The sequence below is a fragment of the Pseudochaenichthys georgianus genome, chromosome 1, assembly GCF_902827115.2.
Source record: "Pseudochaenichthys georgianus chromosome 1, fPseGeo1.2, whole genome shotgun sequence".
Lineage (NCBI taxonomy): Eukaryota > Metazoa > Chordata > Actinopteri > Perciformes > Channichthyidae > Pseudochaenichthys > Pseudochaenichthys georgianus.
Window position 1 is genome coordinate 1,149,461 of NC_047503.1, and position 17,270 is coordinate 1,166,730.

A 17,270-nucleotide genomic window follows, 5' to 3' on the forward strand; every position below is an offset into this window, starting at 1 on the left:
GGATAACAGACACTTGTTCATCTTCACATCTGTCCCACGCTGAGACCGTGGATAACAGACACTTGTTCATCTTCACATCTGTCCCACGCTGAGACCGTGGATAACAGACACTTGTTCATCTTCACATCTGTCCCACGCTGAGACCGTGGATAACAGACACTTGTGTTGATCCTGTATGGAAACCCAGGTGTCTTAGCAACAGCACGGGTAAACAGGATAGGACAGATATGAGTTCAGACAAGGATAGTAATAATTATAATTACTATAATTATTATATAAAAGGTATAATAATAATAATAATAATCATAAAAATAATAATAATAAAGAAATGACAGAGTAAAAACATGTTACAAAAGTGACAGTATAAGTTAAAATGTAAGATGTTTACATACATATACAGTTCAGCCTGTCCTCCTACAAAAAACGACCATACAGGCCGATTGTTCATGCCCTTTTTACGAGCCAGACACGTTTTAAAGTGTATGTTGTTTCTTACACGACCACTAGAGGTGCTCTAGTGGTCGTGTAAAATAAATGCTAGCGGGAGTTGGGTTTGCACTTCAGTCTGTTTTCTTTTGGTACCGGTGATATTCACGTTCGGGTGATGCCTTTTCAAGAGTGTGCAAGTTTGATGTATTGCCAGCCGCGTAACCAAGTTGAACAATGCCGACAAACAGCTTTGGTTCGGTCCACCTGTCTTTGTCCGTCATCCTTGTTCGTAACTGCGAAACCAAAATGTTCCCAAACCGGAGACTTCAATGATGCTGGAGGATTTTCCAGCTCAACTTTATCTGCGTTCGCCATTTCGACAGTTCCTCAAATTACTGACTACATTTGAACGCATCCCTCTGACCAGCTCTCTAGTATGCCTCTCGTCCAATGAAATGACTTGGTCGCTCTATGACGTGTTGAACCCAATGTGAGCAAATTACTCTGAATGCTGCGACGCAGCACCTGAGATTACTTCCAAGAAGTTGTTCACGTTCTCAATTGTTTACGTTTAACGTTATATTCGTTCGGTACACTTCGGTACACTTCGGTACACTTCGGGACTCTTAGTTACACTTCGGTACACACCCCTAATAAGGACCCGTGACTGACAGGGGCCAAAACTATTTTAGAACATTAAGAAAAAAATGTTTAAGTAACCTTTCATCAATAATTAACATTAATAGAACATTATATTGATACTGTACTCACTAAACTTACGATTCATTTAACTTATTTTCTTCCCAAAGTTAATTATCCAAAGCCTCTGTACACCCCCTTCCAGTGGCGAGCCGTCAGGGCCCTCTAGGCCCTTCCGCAGCCCGTGGAGAGGAACTGCGCCGCCTCGCTCAAGGCTGCGGGCGTCTTTGTCCCGCAAGATTTCAACGTCTCATGTAGGCGAGCCTCTAGGGCTGCAGTCGGACAAAATGACTAACCATCATGCAACGCACTAGCAAGACGTTGATCGCAACTGCGCAGGTCTCGCTTGTCTCAAACAAGCCTAGAAACTTTTCACGCGTGCAGACAGACTCCGCCAGCTCGCAGGGCTGTCTCTCTCGCGGGGGTTTAATCTGCGCGCGAGGGTTATTTCATGCGCGTGTAAAAGCACATTTTCCGCTCGTGAGTAGCTTGTTTTGTGCGCTAGAATGTTGACCCAAATCTGACTCCATACCCACCCCCCTCCGCACCTCCGCTGCGAGACGCACCCCCAACTCTGACTCACACCAGCCTACGAAGTTCTCCACCAGGGCCCTGTACTCCTCCTCGTTGATGCTGGTGATGGAGGAGTCATCGGAGACCTTCTGTAGGTGGCATGAGCCGGAGTTGAAGCGGAAGTCGGAGGTAGAGGGTGAACAATATCAAGTCTGAAATGTTACTTGCATCACAGCAGCTCCATGTTGATGTTACCATCAACATGGACAAATATCAAGACACAATACATGAAAAACAAACAAAAAACAGTTAACATAACAGCCAATCAGTGAGAGAAAGCATTTTCATGACCCTTCAGCGTGCGTTGGATCTGGGATCAGCTCTGTATTCACTGTGAGGATTGACATGGTGCACAAAGGATGCTTCAGTCTGACTTTATTGAATCGCGGGACCCTGTATCTCCGATTAGATGGTAGCAGTTCATATTCGCTGTTCAGAGTATGGCGGCGGAGTATGTCCTTTTGCTCAGATGTGCTCTATCCATGACAGCAGGTGGTCAATCATTACACCCAGGTGTTTGTATGAAACTCCCTGCTTGGTTTCATCTGGATGGATGACCATGGGGCTTTGTGGGAGTCAGGTGGTGAGACAAAAACGATGTCCTCAGTTTTCTTGGTGTTGATCTCAAGAGCATTGCTATCAGTCCACTCGACCACCTGATGTACAGCCTGTCGGTGCAGCTCAGGGTCGTCTGTGTTACTGAGCAGAGATATTATTGCAGTATCATCAGAGTACTTCATTATAAGAATAAGAATAATAACTTGGATTTCTATAGCGCCTCTCATGATACCTAAGGTCGCTTTACAAGGAAGAACAGGAGTATAAACAAACATAACAAAACAAAAGGCAGTCAGACGAACAGTTAGACAGACAAAACAACAAATGTAGTTGTGTGGTTCTTATCTGTCAAATAATCACACACGAAGAAGAAAAAAGACCGGCCACAGGAAGAGAAGAGATTAGACGCTGCGGCAGACAGGGAGAATGAAAAAACATGGATAAAAATCAGAGAAAACGAAAAGAAAAAGGTGGGGCGGAGAAGGCAAGAGAGAAAAAGGTGAAGTCACTCGCAGGTGAAGCATATCAATGTCGCAAATGGACAGACCTTTTTGGCAGCAGCGTTGCTACAAGCACTATCAGCAGCAGCTTAGAACACGTGCAAGATGATGAAGAGAATGATGAGGGCGCGAGTTCAGATATACAGCCAGCCTCCTGCGTTCATGATGAGGGACAGAGTTGAGCCGGTGGAAGAACCAGCTCAACTGGCACATACAAGTGCAGGGCAAGAGGTGGGTGAGAATTATCCCTTGAACTCAGTGGCGTTTTCTCCTGGAGGCCAAGGGAAGCCAGGCTTCCCCTGTTTTTTTGGATTGTAGTTATAATTTTAATAAATAAATAAAAACACTTAGTTTAGTTTCGGTAATTATTCTGCTGGCCCGTCTCTCCCCCATTCTCATTGAGTATTTTACAAATAGTGAAACAGCGCCCCTCTAGATGTTATGGTGAAACAGTAGATTGCACTCTCTGTTGCGAAAGGAGGCTAGCCGAAATTGGCTTCCCTTGGTGAAAAAAAATCGAGGGATTGACCAATCAGCAGGGCCGCCTTAATGCACGGGCTGACCTGGGCTGAAGCCCAGGGGCCTACGGAGATCAGGGGCCTATCATGAGCCAAAACAAATTGGCTCATAAAAAAAAAATTTATTTCGGATGTTTTTAAAAAACATTTAAATAAACAAAGTCTTGGCTTTCAGAATATGAAACTTTTATTTCCAAAATCACATGATAAATACATTTTTGAAGCTTGTAAAGGGAAGATGACAGCTCTCACTCGCCACTCACTCCTCCTCCCTCCGGCTGACATTATGAATGTAAGGCGTAGAGTAATCATAGATAACACGGCAAGGTCCGTTACAGTTTGTTTTCATCTGGTTTCAAATAAACAAAGTCTTGGCTTTCAGAATATTAAAATTGTTTCGGCAAATTCAGATCATAAATACAACTTTGAAGCTTCGGCATAATTACAAGCGGAGAACGGAGTAACTTGACGTCACAGCAGGCACAACAACAGCCTGTGTTTCTCGTGAGTGTTTTCCCTGGGAAACAAACACAATACACACAAACGCAAAAATACACAAACACACACACTCGCGAGTTTCCTCCAGACCAGTAATCCAAACGAAAATATCTTCCCTCCGTAGTATTTTGATCATTTGCTCCGCTAATCAATCAGATCGATGGATTCCAGAGATTTTTCTCAAACATGATGTAACAGTCAGTGGGCACCACTTAACAGCCAATCAGAATGAGAACATGTTTCACATGTGACTTATTCAAATTGCGAGAGATTGAGTGACAGATGAAGGTTGTTTAGGAGAAAAAGTTTGAGAAGAAAAAGTTTGAGAGTGGCGCTCGGGAAAGGAAATTGTTGAGGGAAAAGGAGTTTCGAGACAAGCAGCTATTACAAAACATGCCGAAGCTTCCAGGTTATTTTAAAACTGTAGGCCAGGATGAGGAGGAAGGACAGATGAGTTCTGTACCGAGCAGTAGCGGTGCCGGCGGTGGGGCCTCGGAGCCAAGTAGGCCATCTGGTTCTGATAGCGATGGAGTAGCGGGAGAGGAAAAACAGACAGGAGGGACATTATCTGTTGGAGGAGATGGAGAGGATGACGAGGACTTGCTACGTGGAGGGGAGCCAACGGCAACCGGACAAATACATGAGGGAGGCCCGATACGTCACTCATCTGGAGGAGAGGACCAGGCGCGTAGAGCAGAGTGGAGAAGTGCGATCACAGAGCCTGCCGAGGCTATAAATGACTTTCATTTGTTGTTTAAATAGGGGGCCTACAAAACAGCCCCAGGGCCTGATGGCAGGTTAAGGTGGGCCTGCCAATCAGATGAGGCTCACGTCATGCCTCACAATCCAATCAAATCGCATCAACTTCAGTTCGTACTGTAACTGTCATCACCGCCCTTAGAAGGTAGCAAGCAACTGAAGCAAGTGCAATTATGGAGGGTGGAGATTTGGAGTATTTCATCAAACATAATTTTACTAAACTTCCGCTACAGCAGCAATTACAAATGAAATCTGATGACAGGCCAATGCCCAAACTGGAGCTGTGTACAGCGAGGAAAAAAGGAGCGAATCGGACGTAAAACTTTATATAATAAACAGCGGATTTCTAACATTTGACATTTCATGTGGCCGGACTGGGTCAGTTTACAGGGCTGAATTTTAGTCCCAGTCCGCCCCTGGGTTCCGGGGTAGGGCATGTGGGAAGAACAGCGAGCCAGCTAGCAGCTAGCACCATTAGCCTGGTACCTCGAACCTCAGCAGCGGTGATGGAAAACACCCCAGTTGAGATGGCAGGACTGAGGGAGGGTTCGTGGATAGTCCTGGGCGGGGCAGAGAGGAGCCCAGTCGGGGTATTCCAGAGCGGGGATTCCACGGATAGCAGAGCACGACGTTGAGCTCGTTTTGCTAATGGCAGGATGGCAGAGGCTAGGAGCTAATCAGCAGCCAAACATAATCAGCTGAGCAACGGAGACGGCAGAAACACAAAACCAGAGCAGAACAATCTTTTCGCTGTGTATGTGAAAAAGATTTGACGGCAGGGAGTGATAGACATGAGGAATAAGCGTTGGCAAGAAGAGTGGCGAAAAACACACCAACTTCCCCTCTAGCCAGCTTCCCCTCTAGCCAACTGCCCCTCTAGCCAACTGCCCCTCTAGCCAACTTCCCCTCTAGCCAACTTCCCCTCTAGCCAGCTTCCCCTCTAGCCAACCGCCCCTCTAGCCAACTTCCCCTCTAGCCAACTGCCCCTCTAGCCAGCTTCCCCTCTAGCCAACTGCCCCTCTAGCCAACTTCCCCTCTAGCCAGCTTCCCCTCTAGCCAGCTTCCCCTCTAGCCAACTGCCCCTCTAGCCAACTTCCCCTCTAGCCAACTTCCCCTCTAGCCAACTTCCCCTCTAGCCAACTTCCCCTCTAGCCAGCTTCCCCTCTAGCCAACTGCCCCTCTAGCCAACTTCCCCTCTAGCCAACTTCCCCTCTAGCCAACTTCCCCTCTAGCCAACTGCCCCTCTAGCCAACTTCCCCTCTAGCCAGCTTCCCCTCTAGCCAACTACCCCTCTAGCCAGCTTCCCCTCTAGCCAACTTCCCCTCTAGCCAGCTTCCCCTCTAGCTAACTTCCCCTCTAGCCAACTACCCCTCTAGCCAACTTCCCCTCTAGCCAGCTTCCCCTCTAGCTAACTTCCCCTCTAGCCAACTACCCCTCTAGCCAACTTCCCCTCTAGCCAGCTTCCCCTCTAGCTAACTTCCCCTCTAGCCAACTTCCCCTCTAGCCAACTTCCCCTCTAGCCAGCTTCCCCTCTAGCCAACTGCCCCTCTAGCCAACTTCCCCTCTAGCCAGCTTCCCCTCTAGCCAACTACCCCTCTAGCCAACTTCCCCTCTAGCCAACTTCCCCTCTAGCCAACTGCCCCTCTAGCCAACTTCCCCTCTAGCCAGCTTCCCCTCTAGCCAGCTTCCCCTCTAGCCAACTACCCCTCTAGCCAACTTCCCCTCTAGCCAACTTCCCCTCTAGCCAACTTCCCCTCTAGCCAGCTTCCCCTCTAGCCAACTACCCCTCTAGCCAGCTTCCCCTCTAGCCAACTTCCCCTCTAGCCAGCTTCCCCTCTAGCTAACTTCCCCTCTAGCCAACTACCCCTCTAGCCAACTTCCCCTCTAGCCAGCTTCCCCTCTAGCTAACTTCCCCTCTAGCCAACTACCCCTCTAGCCAGCTTCCCCTCTAGCCAACTTCCCCTCTAGTCAGCTTCCCCTCTAGCTAACTTCCCCTCTAGCCAACTTCCAGTGTTCAATTATAATAATAATGATGTATTTTATTTATATAGCGCTTTTCACAACTCAAAGACGCTTTACAGGATGAGGGAGGGTAGACAAACAAGGACAGGCAAACAAGTAAGTAATAAATAAAAAGGCAGTCAAGAGGAAGTTGATTGAGAGGGGGGGGCTTATGGGTAGACAGAGTTGAAAAGATGTGTTTTGAGGCGGGACTGAAAGACTGTGAGGGACTCAGAGTCACGGAGATCTTGGGGGAGGGACTTCCAGAGCCTAGGAGCTGCCACTGAGAAGGCTCTGTCCCCAAAGCTGCAGAGTGTGGATGTGGGAGTGGATAGGAGTCCGGCTGCGGTGGATCTGAGGGACCGTGGGGGTTGGTAAGGAGTGAGAAGGTTTGTGAGATAAGGGGGGGCCAGATGGTGGAGTGCTTTGTAGGTGAGGACCAGAACTTTGTAGTTGATGCGATGGGAGACAGGAAGCCAGTGGAGGTCTTTGAGGACTGGGGTGATGTGATGCCATGATTTGGTATGCGTGAGGAGACGTGCAGCTGCATGTTGAACCCGTTGGAGTCTGTTGAGGGATATAGTGCTGATGCCGTAAAGAAGTGAGTTGCAGTAGTCGAGGCGGGAGGAAATGAAGGCATGGATTAGTCGTTCGGCTGCGGGGCGGGTGAGAGAGGGTAGGATTTTTGCAATATTGCGGAGGTGGAAAAATGAGGTTTTGACTGTTTGGCGGATGTGAGGATCGAGGGAGAGGGTGGGGTCAAAGATTACGCCAAGGTTGCGTGCCTGATTGGAGGGGGATTGAATTATGACTTGATTTGGTGTGTTGGTACGACAATCATCAGTGAAGAGAGTACAGAGCACAGCTGAACTCACGCAGCCCTGGGGGGGGGGGTTGTTAACAGGGTTGTGACAGGGTTTTGTTAACCTGCACAAGTTGCTCTCTACTAGTGAGGAAAGCAGCAAACCAGTAAATCAGGTATGGATTTACTTCCATTTGGACAATTGTTGACACCAAGATGTCCGCTTGTGTTGTGTTGCTGCTGATGAGAAGTCTAGGAAGAGGGCTCTTGCTCGTGTTACGTTTATCTAAATGTTTAGTGATGTGAACCAGAGTGGCCACAGCGTCTTCCGTACCGCACCCTTGCTTATAGGCAAATTGGTAGGATCCAGTTTGTCTTGTTGTACTTATAAGAAATCGGAGCAGAATTCTTTCTAGTGATTTCATAATCCCTGAGGTGAGGGCTACTGGTCTGCAGTCCTCATGTTCTTTGGGCAGCGGTTTGATGTGTGAAGTGTTCCATGGCAGAGGGGTGTGTCAATGGAAGCCTGAAAGAGGCGTGGCCTCACGGGAGCCAGCTCAGTAGCAACGTTTCTCAGCAGAAAGCTGCTGCACCCATCTGGCCCAGCAGCTTTCTTGGTGTTGGTGCACTGAAATATTTTTCTGACCTCTTCACACTGATTTTTTTGTCATTTGTCATTTTGTCAGAGGAAGCAGGTATTTTGGTTTCGAGCATTTCAGTGCACTTTGCAGAAATATCCAGTGACTCAAAACGGGTAAAGAATGTGTTTAGTTCGTTATCAAAACTAAATTAATTGTCCGTCACAATAGGTTTAGCTGAAGAGGACATTCCTGTCATGGTTGTCATGGTGTCCCACACCTTTTGGGGTTTTTTGGCTTTAAAAGCTGAACAGGAATGGTGACAGCACAGTTCCTTGGGGGGCTCAAGTGTTGCTCAGCAGCACATCAGACACGCTGCCTCGAGTCTGACATACTGAGGTCTGCTGGTGAGGTAGGCTGTGATCCAGGCCACCAGGCTGTGATCCAGGCCACCAGTCTGTGATCCAGGCCACCAGTCTGTGATCCAGGCCACCAGTCTGTGATCCAGGCCACCAGGCTGTGTACCAGGCCACCAGGCTGTGATCCAGGCCACCAGGCTGTGATCCAGGCCACCAGTCTGTGATCAAGGCCACCAGGCTGTGATCCAGGCCACCAGGCTGTGATCCAGGCCACCAGTCTGTGATCCAGTCTATGATCCAGGCCACCAGTCTGTGATCCAGGCCACCAGGCTGTGATCCAGGCCACCAGGCTGTGATCCAGGCCACCAGGCTGTGATCCAGGCCACCAGTCTGTGATCCAGTCTGTGATCCAGGCCACCAGTCTGTGATCCAGGCCACCAGGCTGTGATCCAGGCCACCAGTCTGTGATCCAGGCCACCAGTCTGTGATCCAGGCCACCAGGCTGTGATCCAGGCCACCAGGCTGTGATCCAGGCCACCCGTCTGTGATCCAGGCCACCAGGCTGTGATCCAGGCCACCAGTCTGTGATCCAGGCCACCAGTCTGTGATCCAGGCCACCAGGCTGTGATCCAGGCCACCAGGCTGTGATCCAGGCCACCAGGCTGTGATCCAGGCCACCAGGCTGTGATCCAGGCTGTGATCCAGGCCACCAGTCTGTGATCCAGGCTGTGATCCAGGCCACCAGTCTGTGATCCAGTCTGTGATCCAGGCCACCAGTCTGTGATCCAGGCCACCAGTCTGTGATCCAGGCCACCAGTCTGTGATCCAGTCTGTGATCCAGGCCACCAGTCTGTGATCCAGGCCACCAGGCTGTGATCCAGGCCACCAGGCTGTGATCCAGGCCACCAGGCTGTGATCCAGGCCACCAGTCTGTGATCCAGTCTGTGATCCAGGCCACCAGTCTGTGATCCAGGCCACCAGTCTGTGATCCAGGCCACCAGGCTGTGATCCAGGCCACCAGGCTGTGATCCAGGCCACCAGGCTGTGATCCAGGCCACCAGTCTGTGATCCAGGCCACCAGGCTGTGATCCAGGCCACCAGTCTGTGATCCAGGCCACCAGTCTGTGATCCAGTCTGTGATCCAGGCCACCAGTCTGTGATCCAGGCCACCAGGCTGTGATCCAGGCCACCAGTCTGTGATCCAGGCCACCAGGCTGAATCACTGACAGCTTTGGAGTAGTCGAAGAACAGGATTCTTACAGAGCTGGGCAGCCTCTCCAGATGTGTGTATGCTCAATCCTCGTATGCAAACTGCAGGGGGTCCAGGGAGGCGCACTCATACCTCTTTCCAACCAAACCAGATCCAGCTACGTGCTAGTACTCTTCTGGTTCCAAACTGGTTCTTCCTTTTAGCTCTAGTTGTGTCCCAGAGCCCGCCTGCTGCTGCATCATGACATCACCGTTTACATCGCTGATTTCCTCCCCAACGGCGCTCACAACAACAACAACGGGGGACTGCGTCAGGTCGATGATCGTGTTGCTTTTAATCACACGAAGCCAGATTAAATTAAAGAACGACTTCTCCAACCTTATGCTTTTCTCTAGAGTCCTGTGGTTCATTTACCGACCGCTGCAGTGCTGCTCGTCCACCGGAGTTTAGTCTATCGTTTATTCTCCCGTTAACTCATGGCAGAGTTTATTCTCCCGTTAACTCACGGCAGAGTTTATTCTCCCTTTAACTCACGGCAGAGTTTATTCTCCCGTTAACTCACGGCAGAGTTTATTCTCCCGTTAACTCACGGCAGAGTTTATTCTCCCTTTAACTCACGGCAGAGTTTATTCTCCCGTTAACTCACGGCAGAGTTTATTCTCCCTTTAACTCACGGCAGAGTTTATTCTCCCGTTAACTGACGGCAGAGTTTATTCTCCCGTTAACTCACGGCAGAGTTTATTCTCCCTTTAACTCACGGCAGAGTTTATTCTCCCTTTAACTCACGGCAGAGTTTATTCTCCCTTTAACTCACGGCAGAGTTTATTCTCCCGTTAACTCACGGCAGAGTTTATTCTCCCGTTAACTCACGGCAGAGTTTATTCTCCCGTTAACTGACGGCAGAGTTTATTCTCCCGTTAACTCACGGCAGAGTTTATTCTCCCTTTAACTCAAGGCAGAGTTTATTCTCCCGTTAACTCACGGCAGAGTTTATTCTCCCGTTAACTCACGGCAGAGTTTATTCTCCCGTTAACTCACGGCAGAGTTTATTCTCCCTTTAACTCACGGCAGAGTTTATTCTCCCGTTAACTCACGGCAGAGTTTATTCTCCCGTTAACTCAAGGCAGAGTTTATTCTCCCGTTAACTCAAGGCAGAGTTTATTCTCCCTTTAACTCAAGGCAGAGTTTATTCTCCCTTTAACTCACGGCAGAGTTTATTCTCCCGTTAACTCAAGGCAGAGTTTATTCTCCCGTTAACTCACGGCAGAGTTTATTCTCCCTTTAACTCAAGGCAGAGTTTATTCTACCGTTAACTCACGGCAGAGTTTATTCTCCCGTTAACTCACGGCAGAGTTTATTCTCCCGTTAACTCACGGCAGAGTTTATTCTCCCGTTAACTCACGGCAGAGTTTATTCTCCCGTTAACTCACGGCAGAGTTTATTCTCCCGTTAACTCACGGCAGAGTTTATTCTCCCGTTAACTCACGGCAGAGTTTATTCTCCCGTTAACTCACGGCAGAGTTTATTCTCCCATTAACTCACGGCAGAGTTTATTCTCCCGTTAACTCACGGCAGAGTTTATTCTCCCGTTAACTCACGGCAGCGGCCGCTGTAAAGTATTCACTGTCTGACTGTCACACAGCAGCTGATAAATATCCCCCAGCCCCATACCTGCCAACCCTACCGATTTGGGCGGTAGTCTACCGCTTTTGACATGTTTCTACCGCCTACCAACTTAGCTGGCTTTCCCTACCGATTTCAATCTTCCCAAACTATAGCAAATAAAATGACACTCCAAAGACCCTGGACTCGACTTTTGGCGGACACCGTTTGCAGCGTGTCTGTGATCGCGTCATAGCACAGTCCTCTGTGCTTCTGAAAGAGAAACAACGTGCAGACCGGGGTAACGAGGAAAGGCAGCGTTACCCCGGGGCTGATGGGTAATCACTCCCAAATGAGTTTCGGGGAACAGAGACGAGGCATTTGAGTCCTGCAGGATTTCCCCGTTAATATCAGTGTCTCGAAAACACATGTTGGCGACTGAAAGACATCCAGTGTTTGGTCTTTTCCTGAAGCATCCTTCACCTACAGTGTCTCAATTGAAAGAGGACCACAAACACACACAAAATATAATACCATTTTGAGATTTGGGGATATTTATCTCCCATTCTTTCACTTTTTCTGACATTTCAACACCAAACATGTCGTTAATGTCTCTGTTTAGTGAGCTACAGCAATCTGAAAGCCTGTACATTATTTATATCACACTTTGTCAGTAGACAAATGCAGGAAATGACTTTTTTAATGCAGTATTTTCTGATTTATGGCGCAACACAAAGATATTTCGCTCTGTGCAAACCTTTGACTCTAATATGTCAACAACATGAAACAAGAATATGAATCTGGCTTCATCCAATGTTCACACAGGAGTTCTACATCCTGACACATCCTTCATCGACACTGTCTCAACTGAAAGAGGACCAGAAACACATTACAAACATAATAAAATGTGGACACTTTGGGATATTTGTCTCCCATTCTTTTACTTTTCGGGCACTTTACAGACCAGACATGTCGCTGATGTCACTGTTTACCAAACTACCACTTTTTCTGAAAAATGCACAACATGATGCAATATATGTTAAATACATGGTTTATACCTGTAATTACTGGGTTCCATTTCTTCTGATTACCTCATTCGGGCGTGCACATTTGCCGCGCGCAAACCTATCTCTTTTGGATTTGTAAAGGTTGGAATGTATGCATCCCCATAAGTGAATGTGTTTCAGTATGCATTGAAGCTGTTGGCATCACAACACTGTTATCAAAGTGTCTATTAGACAGGTGATGTTAGCATAGCAACTGCAGCTCATCTGACTGTTTGTCGTTATCGTATTTTCTACAGGCATATTTTCATACTTTATGACTTTACTTGTGTACTGATTCCACCCAATAAATAAAACAACAGGAAATCATATGAGGCAGTGTGCGGGTATTCAAAACAGGAAAGAACAGCGAACGGGTGATCATTAAAAGTAAGGTAAAAACAGACACACTATGCCTGGTTGCCTCACTTTATGTAAGTGTGTTGTTCATACGTGTGTGTGGTCCCGTTGTAGTCACTATGCTCAGCACCCCGGCTCCAGACTCCAGAGAAAGCGTGACATATCTGATTCTTGGTTTTTGATGGGCAGTCGAGTGGGGCCGGTTAAGAACCGGTTTTCTGACCAAGAGCCAGCCCCGCTGCAGAGAAACAGGAAGAGTCAGTGCTTAATCAGGCACTAGCTCCGAACTGGACCTGGAGCTGCTTTGGTGGGCAAGGGGCGTCAGGGCAGGGGGCTTAAGATGCTGCAGGAGCAGTCTCTCAAAGATCTTCAGGTGAGTCAGAGCTACCGGCCTGCAGTCACCTAGAGGGCGGGGCATGTCTTCTTAGTCAACAAGACAATGCAGGAGGTCTTCCAGATCTGGTGCCCCTTCTCCAGCTTCAGAGAAACTGAAGAGGAGCTGGAACCGTTACGTTTCTTCCAGAGAATGTGCTTACCTTGCAGGCTTAGCAGTGATCTATATACGTATAAAGTATAGCAACACTCATGGTTTTTCATACAAATGTGCGTTTGGATTATTAATCTTTGAATAAAGAAAACAGGTGTTGATGTCCTTATTCAAAATGGACAAATATTGCAATCTTGCTTCAGCACCTGCAGCAGACTCTGATGGGTGGAAGGAGTGTTCAACTGCACACGATACCACCTGTCCACATGGTGGGAAGTGCCCTACAGCAGGCCGTGTATTCAAAATACTGTAAAAGAGAGGTAAAAGACACTGAACTCTTTTTCTTCCCCATCTTTGATTTCTGTTTATGTTAATGCTTATGTTTGCTTGTATTCATCTTCTTTTGACCTTTTATCAAATCAGAATAGATGTTTGGTCACAGAACCGACGTGGTTATCTTTGACATCAGTATCTTGTTCAACAATGGAAAATGTGTTCAGTATTCTTAATGTTGGTGTATTTCAGAGTCTGTCTGCACTCAAGAAAATGTCTTTATAAAGCACACTAAAAAGCAACACTTTGAACAAAGTGCTGTGCAGACCAGAGTGGGTAGCTGACAAAACATTTATCACAAACAAAAGACACAGCTGATAGGCACACATAAACAGCACACAGGCACACCGCATGGAGAGGATGCAGAGTTTGGACTAGGGATGCATATCGTTGACTTTTTTACGATACCGATACCACTGAACGATACCGATACTCAACCGATACATATCGTGATACTTTGAAAATGTATCATCCCACAATTACTCCCATGAAGCGCTTTACGATATAGTTAACATGTCAAATGAATATTAAATTCAATTGTGGGACTTCTTGGACCTTTTAGTACTGAACAAACAATGAAAGATACATAAAAAAATATGACGAAAACCGATTATGGAATATCTTTTATAACACCCGCCATCAGGTGTGCCGCGTGAATAGCACATCTTGTCAATGCAAACAGACCGTTATAATTAATGTTAAACCTGAGATTCGACTAGAGAACAAATACATAATAGAATAACGGTACGTCCACACAGCAGCTTCAGACGAATCTTCCACCGCTTCCAACGCTTCTCTGCCCATTGACTTTGAATGGGGATGACATCACTTTGCCTCGCTTTTCGCCGAACTGCATTGTGGGGGGAGCGAAGCGAAGATTTCCAGGATTCAAAAGTTGAGCAATGTTCAACTTTTGAAGCTGAGCTGGAAGCGTCAGCCAATGAAATCACGTTTATGCAAATCTGACAGTAGAAGCGCGAGCCAATCAAACCGTGTGTAAGCAGGGAGAACCAGTTCATTTCCTCATATTCCAAACGAGAAATAACGGTAGCAAATCACCCGGTTCTTTACGACCAGACTATTAACGGGATACAAACCGGAGGAACCAGGCATGGAGGGAGGTGCCAGAGACAGTGGGTGAAACTGGTAGGTTTTCGCCTGTTTGGGGAGTTTATATATATATATATTGCTCGCATAAAATCCCCGGGGTTTTTTGCTTTGTATGTCGGGGGCGGGAGATTCATGTGATTGGTTGTTGGTCGCGTTGCTCGCAAAAAATCCCCAAGCTTTCAGACACGCCCAGCTCCAAGATTTTCAAGAATTTTGAAAAGCTGCTGTGTGGACGTACCGTAATGGTCATGAGATCACAACAAATCTCATCTTTACCTTACCAACATTTACCTTCACTGGTGAGAGAAAACAAATCCCATCACAGTTCTTTTTATGGGACTTTTACCTTTCTAGTATTGAACAAACAATGAAAAATACATCAAATATGAAGAAAAACGATTATGCAATCTAATTATTTTTTTTTTTTTTTAAAGTATCGAAACCGGATCTGATTTCGGTACGGTATACCGTAGCCACCAGTAACCGGTAATACCGGATACCGGTATGCATCCCTTGTTTGGACTGGGGGGGCTTTATTCTCTATCACATTTCATTTAGCTGACGCTTTTATCCAAAGCGACTTACAATGACCAATTACAGGGACATTCTCCCTGGAGTAACTAAGGGCTAACTGCTTTACTCAAGGGCACACTAGTGGTGTTGTTCCAGGCGGGATTTGAACTCACAACTTTCCGATCTTCAGCCCACCTCACTACCCATTGATTAGACTACCACTACCCACACTATTCACACTATTCATTCCAACGTCCAGCTTTGACAGTGATACAGTTTAGTTTGCACCTCTCCAACAAGCTTGTAGTTTCTCCATGAAACAGATGTTCTGCATTCTTTTCTGTCAGTTTGACTTTCAGCAGTACATTGCACTTGGGCTTTATGATGTTTCAAGACATTCATTTCACATTTCTGCAATTCCTTTAACAGTCATCATCCTCATGTGTTTTCTGCATGAAATCATGTACTTGATCATTTTTTGGTGCAGCATTAGAGATTTATTATTTATTCTATCTACATGTTATTCTGCTGTATCATCAATATATGTGCAACACAATATGCAGTGGTTGCTTTATTTAAGTATGTTCTTTTCTTTTTTTACAACAATACAAGAAAGTATTTCAGATTCATGCCCTGTATATACATATGAATATCACATATGCCACTCAATCCGAACCCCTTCACACCTGAACCACAATGAACCATGATTATGGGTCATTATAATGCAGTGGGCCAGTTTGCTGTAGCACAGAAATATGTGTGTGTGTGTGTGTGTGTGCTTGAGTGTGTGTGTTAAAAGGGGTTTATGCGGAGTCCTGTTCCGAGAGGGGAGAAAGGGTTTACCTTTGCCCACATTAGTGCATCATTAAGAGAGATGGCTGATTTACCGTCCTCCAGGAGAAATACTGGACCCTGCACACAAACAAATAAGACAACAAGAAACATCACAAGTTGTCAAGACATGTGAGCAGGGCCGGCCCTCGGCATAGGCAGTATAGGTGAATGCTAAGGGCGCATCAACCCATAGGGGGCACCAAAAAACAAAAACAAAACAAAAAGTTAGAAATGAAAAAAAAAAAATCCCGATTTTGGATCAACAAAGTACATCTTATTATCTTATACTAACAGAACTACGCCTATATTGCGTACAGCACCCATATATATAGTTTATGTGAAACTGTTCTTTTTTTGAAATAATGGTTTTAGTGTGCAATTATAGGTTTTAATTTTGTATTTGTATTCGTTTAAAATAAAGCAAACTCCCAAAAAACGTACACAGCTTCTGTGTGCTTTTATTAACATTGGAATTTACTGTGTAAGCGGCCGCGGGGGAGAGAGCTTTAGAGAGCTCTCTCCTGAAAGACTGAGAGGCTTTAACCTCAGCTCAGTGAGCTCAGCCACACCTCTATATGATCATTATAGTTATAAAAAAAAAAGAGAATAGGTGAAAAACAGGTATAAAATACTGACAGTACAAAAAGGTTGTGATTAATAAACAAGAATACAGTTTGAAAGGGGAGTGATTTGTAAAATATCCATAAAGAAAAAGAAAATCTGCTTACAGTTCTGTTTCATATGGGTGTTGAGAGATGTATCCATAGATCTCCTAATGTTGCTCTCAAAGTGCACCAGATTGATACTTTTAACTTCAATATTAAAAAAAAAAAAGTCTTCCCTAGAGGAGGTGAGGTCCCCCCCCACTTAAATCATGTTCAAATGGATAGGAAACAAAATACAGTTGCACACATCTTGTGTCAATATCTATCTTTCTGTGGTCATGCCACAACCGTGCACTTGCGAATCATAGTGAGTGTCTGCATTTTGGGGGTGAGGGGGGGGGCGCCAGCTAAAATCTTGCCTAGGGCGGCAAATTGGTCAGGACCGGCCCTGCATGTGAGTGTAGATTCACACAAAGCAATACACTGAAGGAACACACACCTGTATTCTGTGTCCAGTGAAGCAGGACAGCTGAACATCTGAGTGGCTGGGCAGATTGGAGCCCGTCACATAATCTGCTCCACACAACACTGAAGCAGACACATGTTGTTCTGGTTAAACATTTCTCCTAATCTCATGTTCCTATCATCAACTTTCACACAATACATAATCCATATTAATATGGAGCCTAGCAGAACTGAAATCTGCATCATTCATGTTTCCCTGTCAGCACTCTCCACACATCAGCAATAGCAGGATAATGTTCATCAGGGCGATAAACTGCACCGGGGGCTCCAGCTCCTGACAGACCCCCCAGCACCAACACTCCAACAAGATCCCAGAGCCACAGCAACATGTAATATCTGTCTGAGCGGTGTTTTATTTCTATACAATCCCCTCA

At 46.4% G+C, this 17,270-nt stretch overlaps 1 protein-coding gene across 4 annotated transcripts in view; it reads right to left on the minus strand.

The window, feature by feature from the left end:
* Window positions 1–13,945: 13,945 nt before the first annotated feature.
* Window positions 13,946–17,270, minus strand: part of wdr17 (WD repeat domain 17) — a 37,123-nt gene continuing 33,798 nt past the window's right edge. For all 4 annotated transcript variants that reach the window (XM_071206773.1, XM_034082004.2, XM_071206874.1 and 1 more), the window contains 2 exons: window positions 16,871–16,959; window positions 13,946–15,844 (listed from right to left, as the gene is read on the minus strand). In XM_071206773.1, coding sequence (XP_071062874.1) covers window positions 15,725–15,844; window positions 16,871–16,959 — 209 coding nt within the window. In that variant the 3' untranslated portion in view covers window positions 13,946–15,724. The remainder of the gene's footprint in view (window positions 15,845–16,870; window positions 16,960–17,270) is intronic.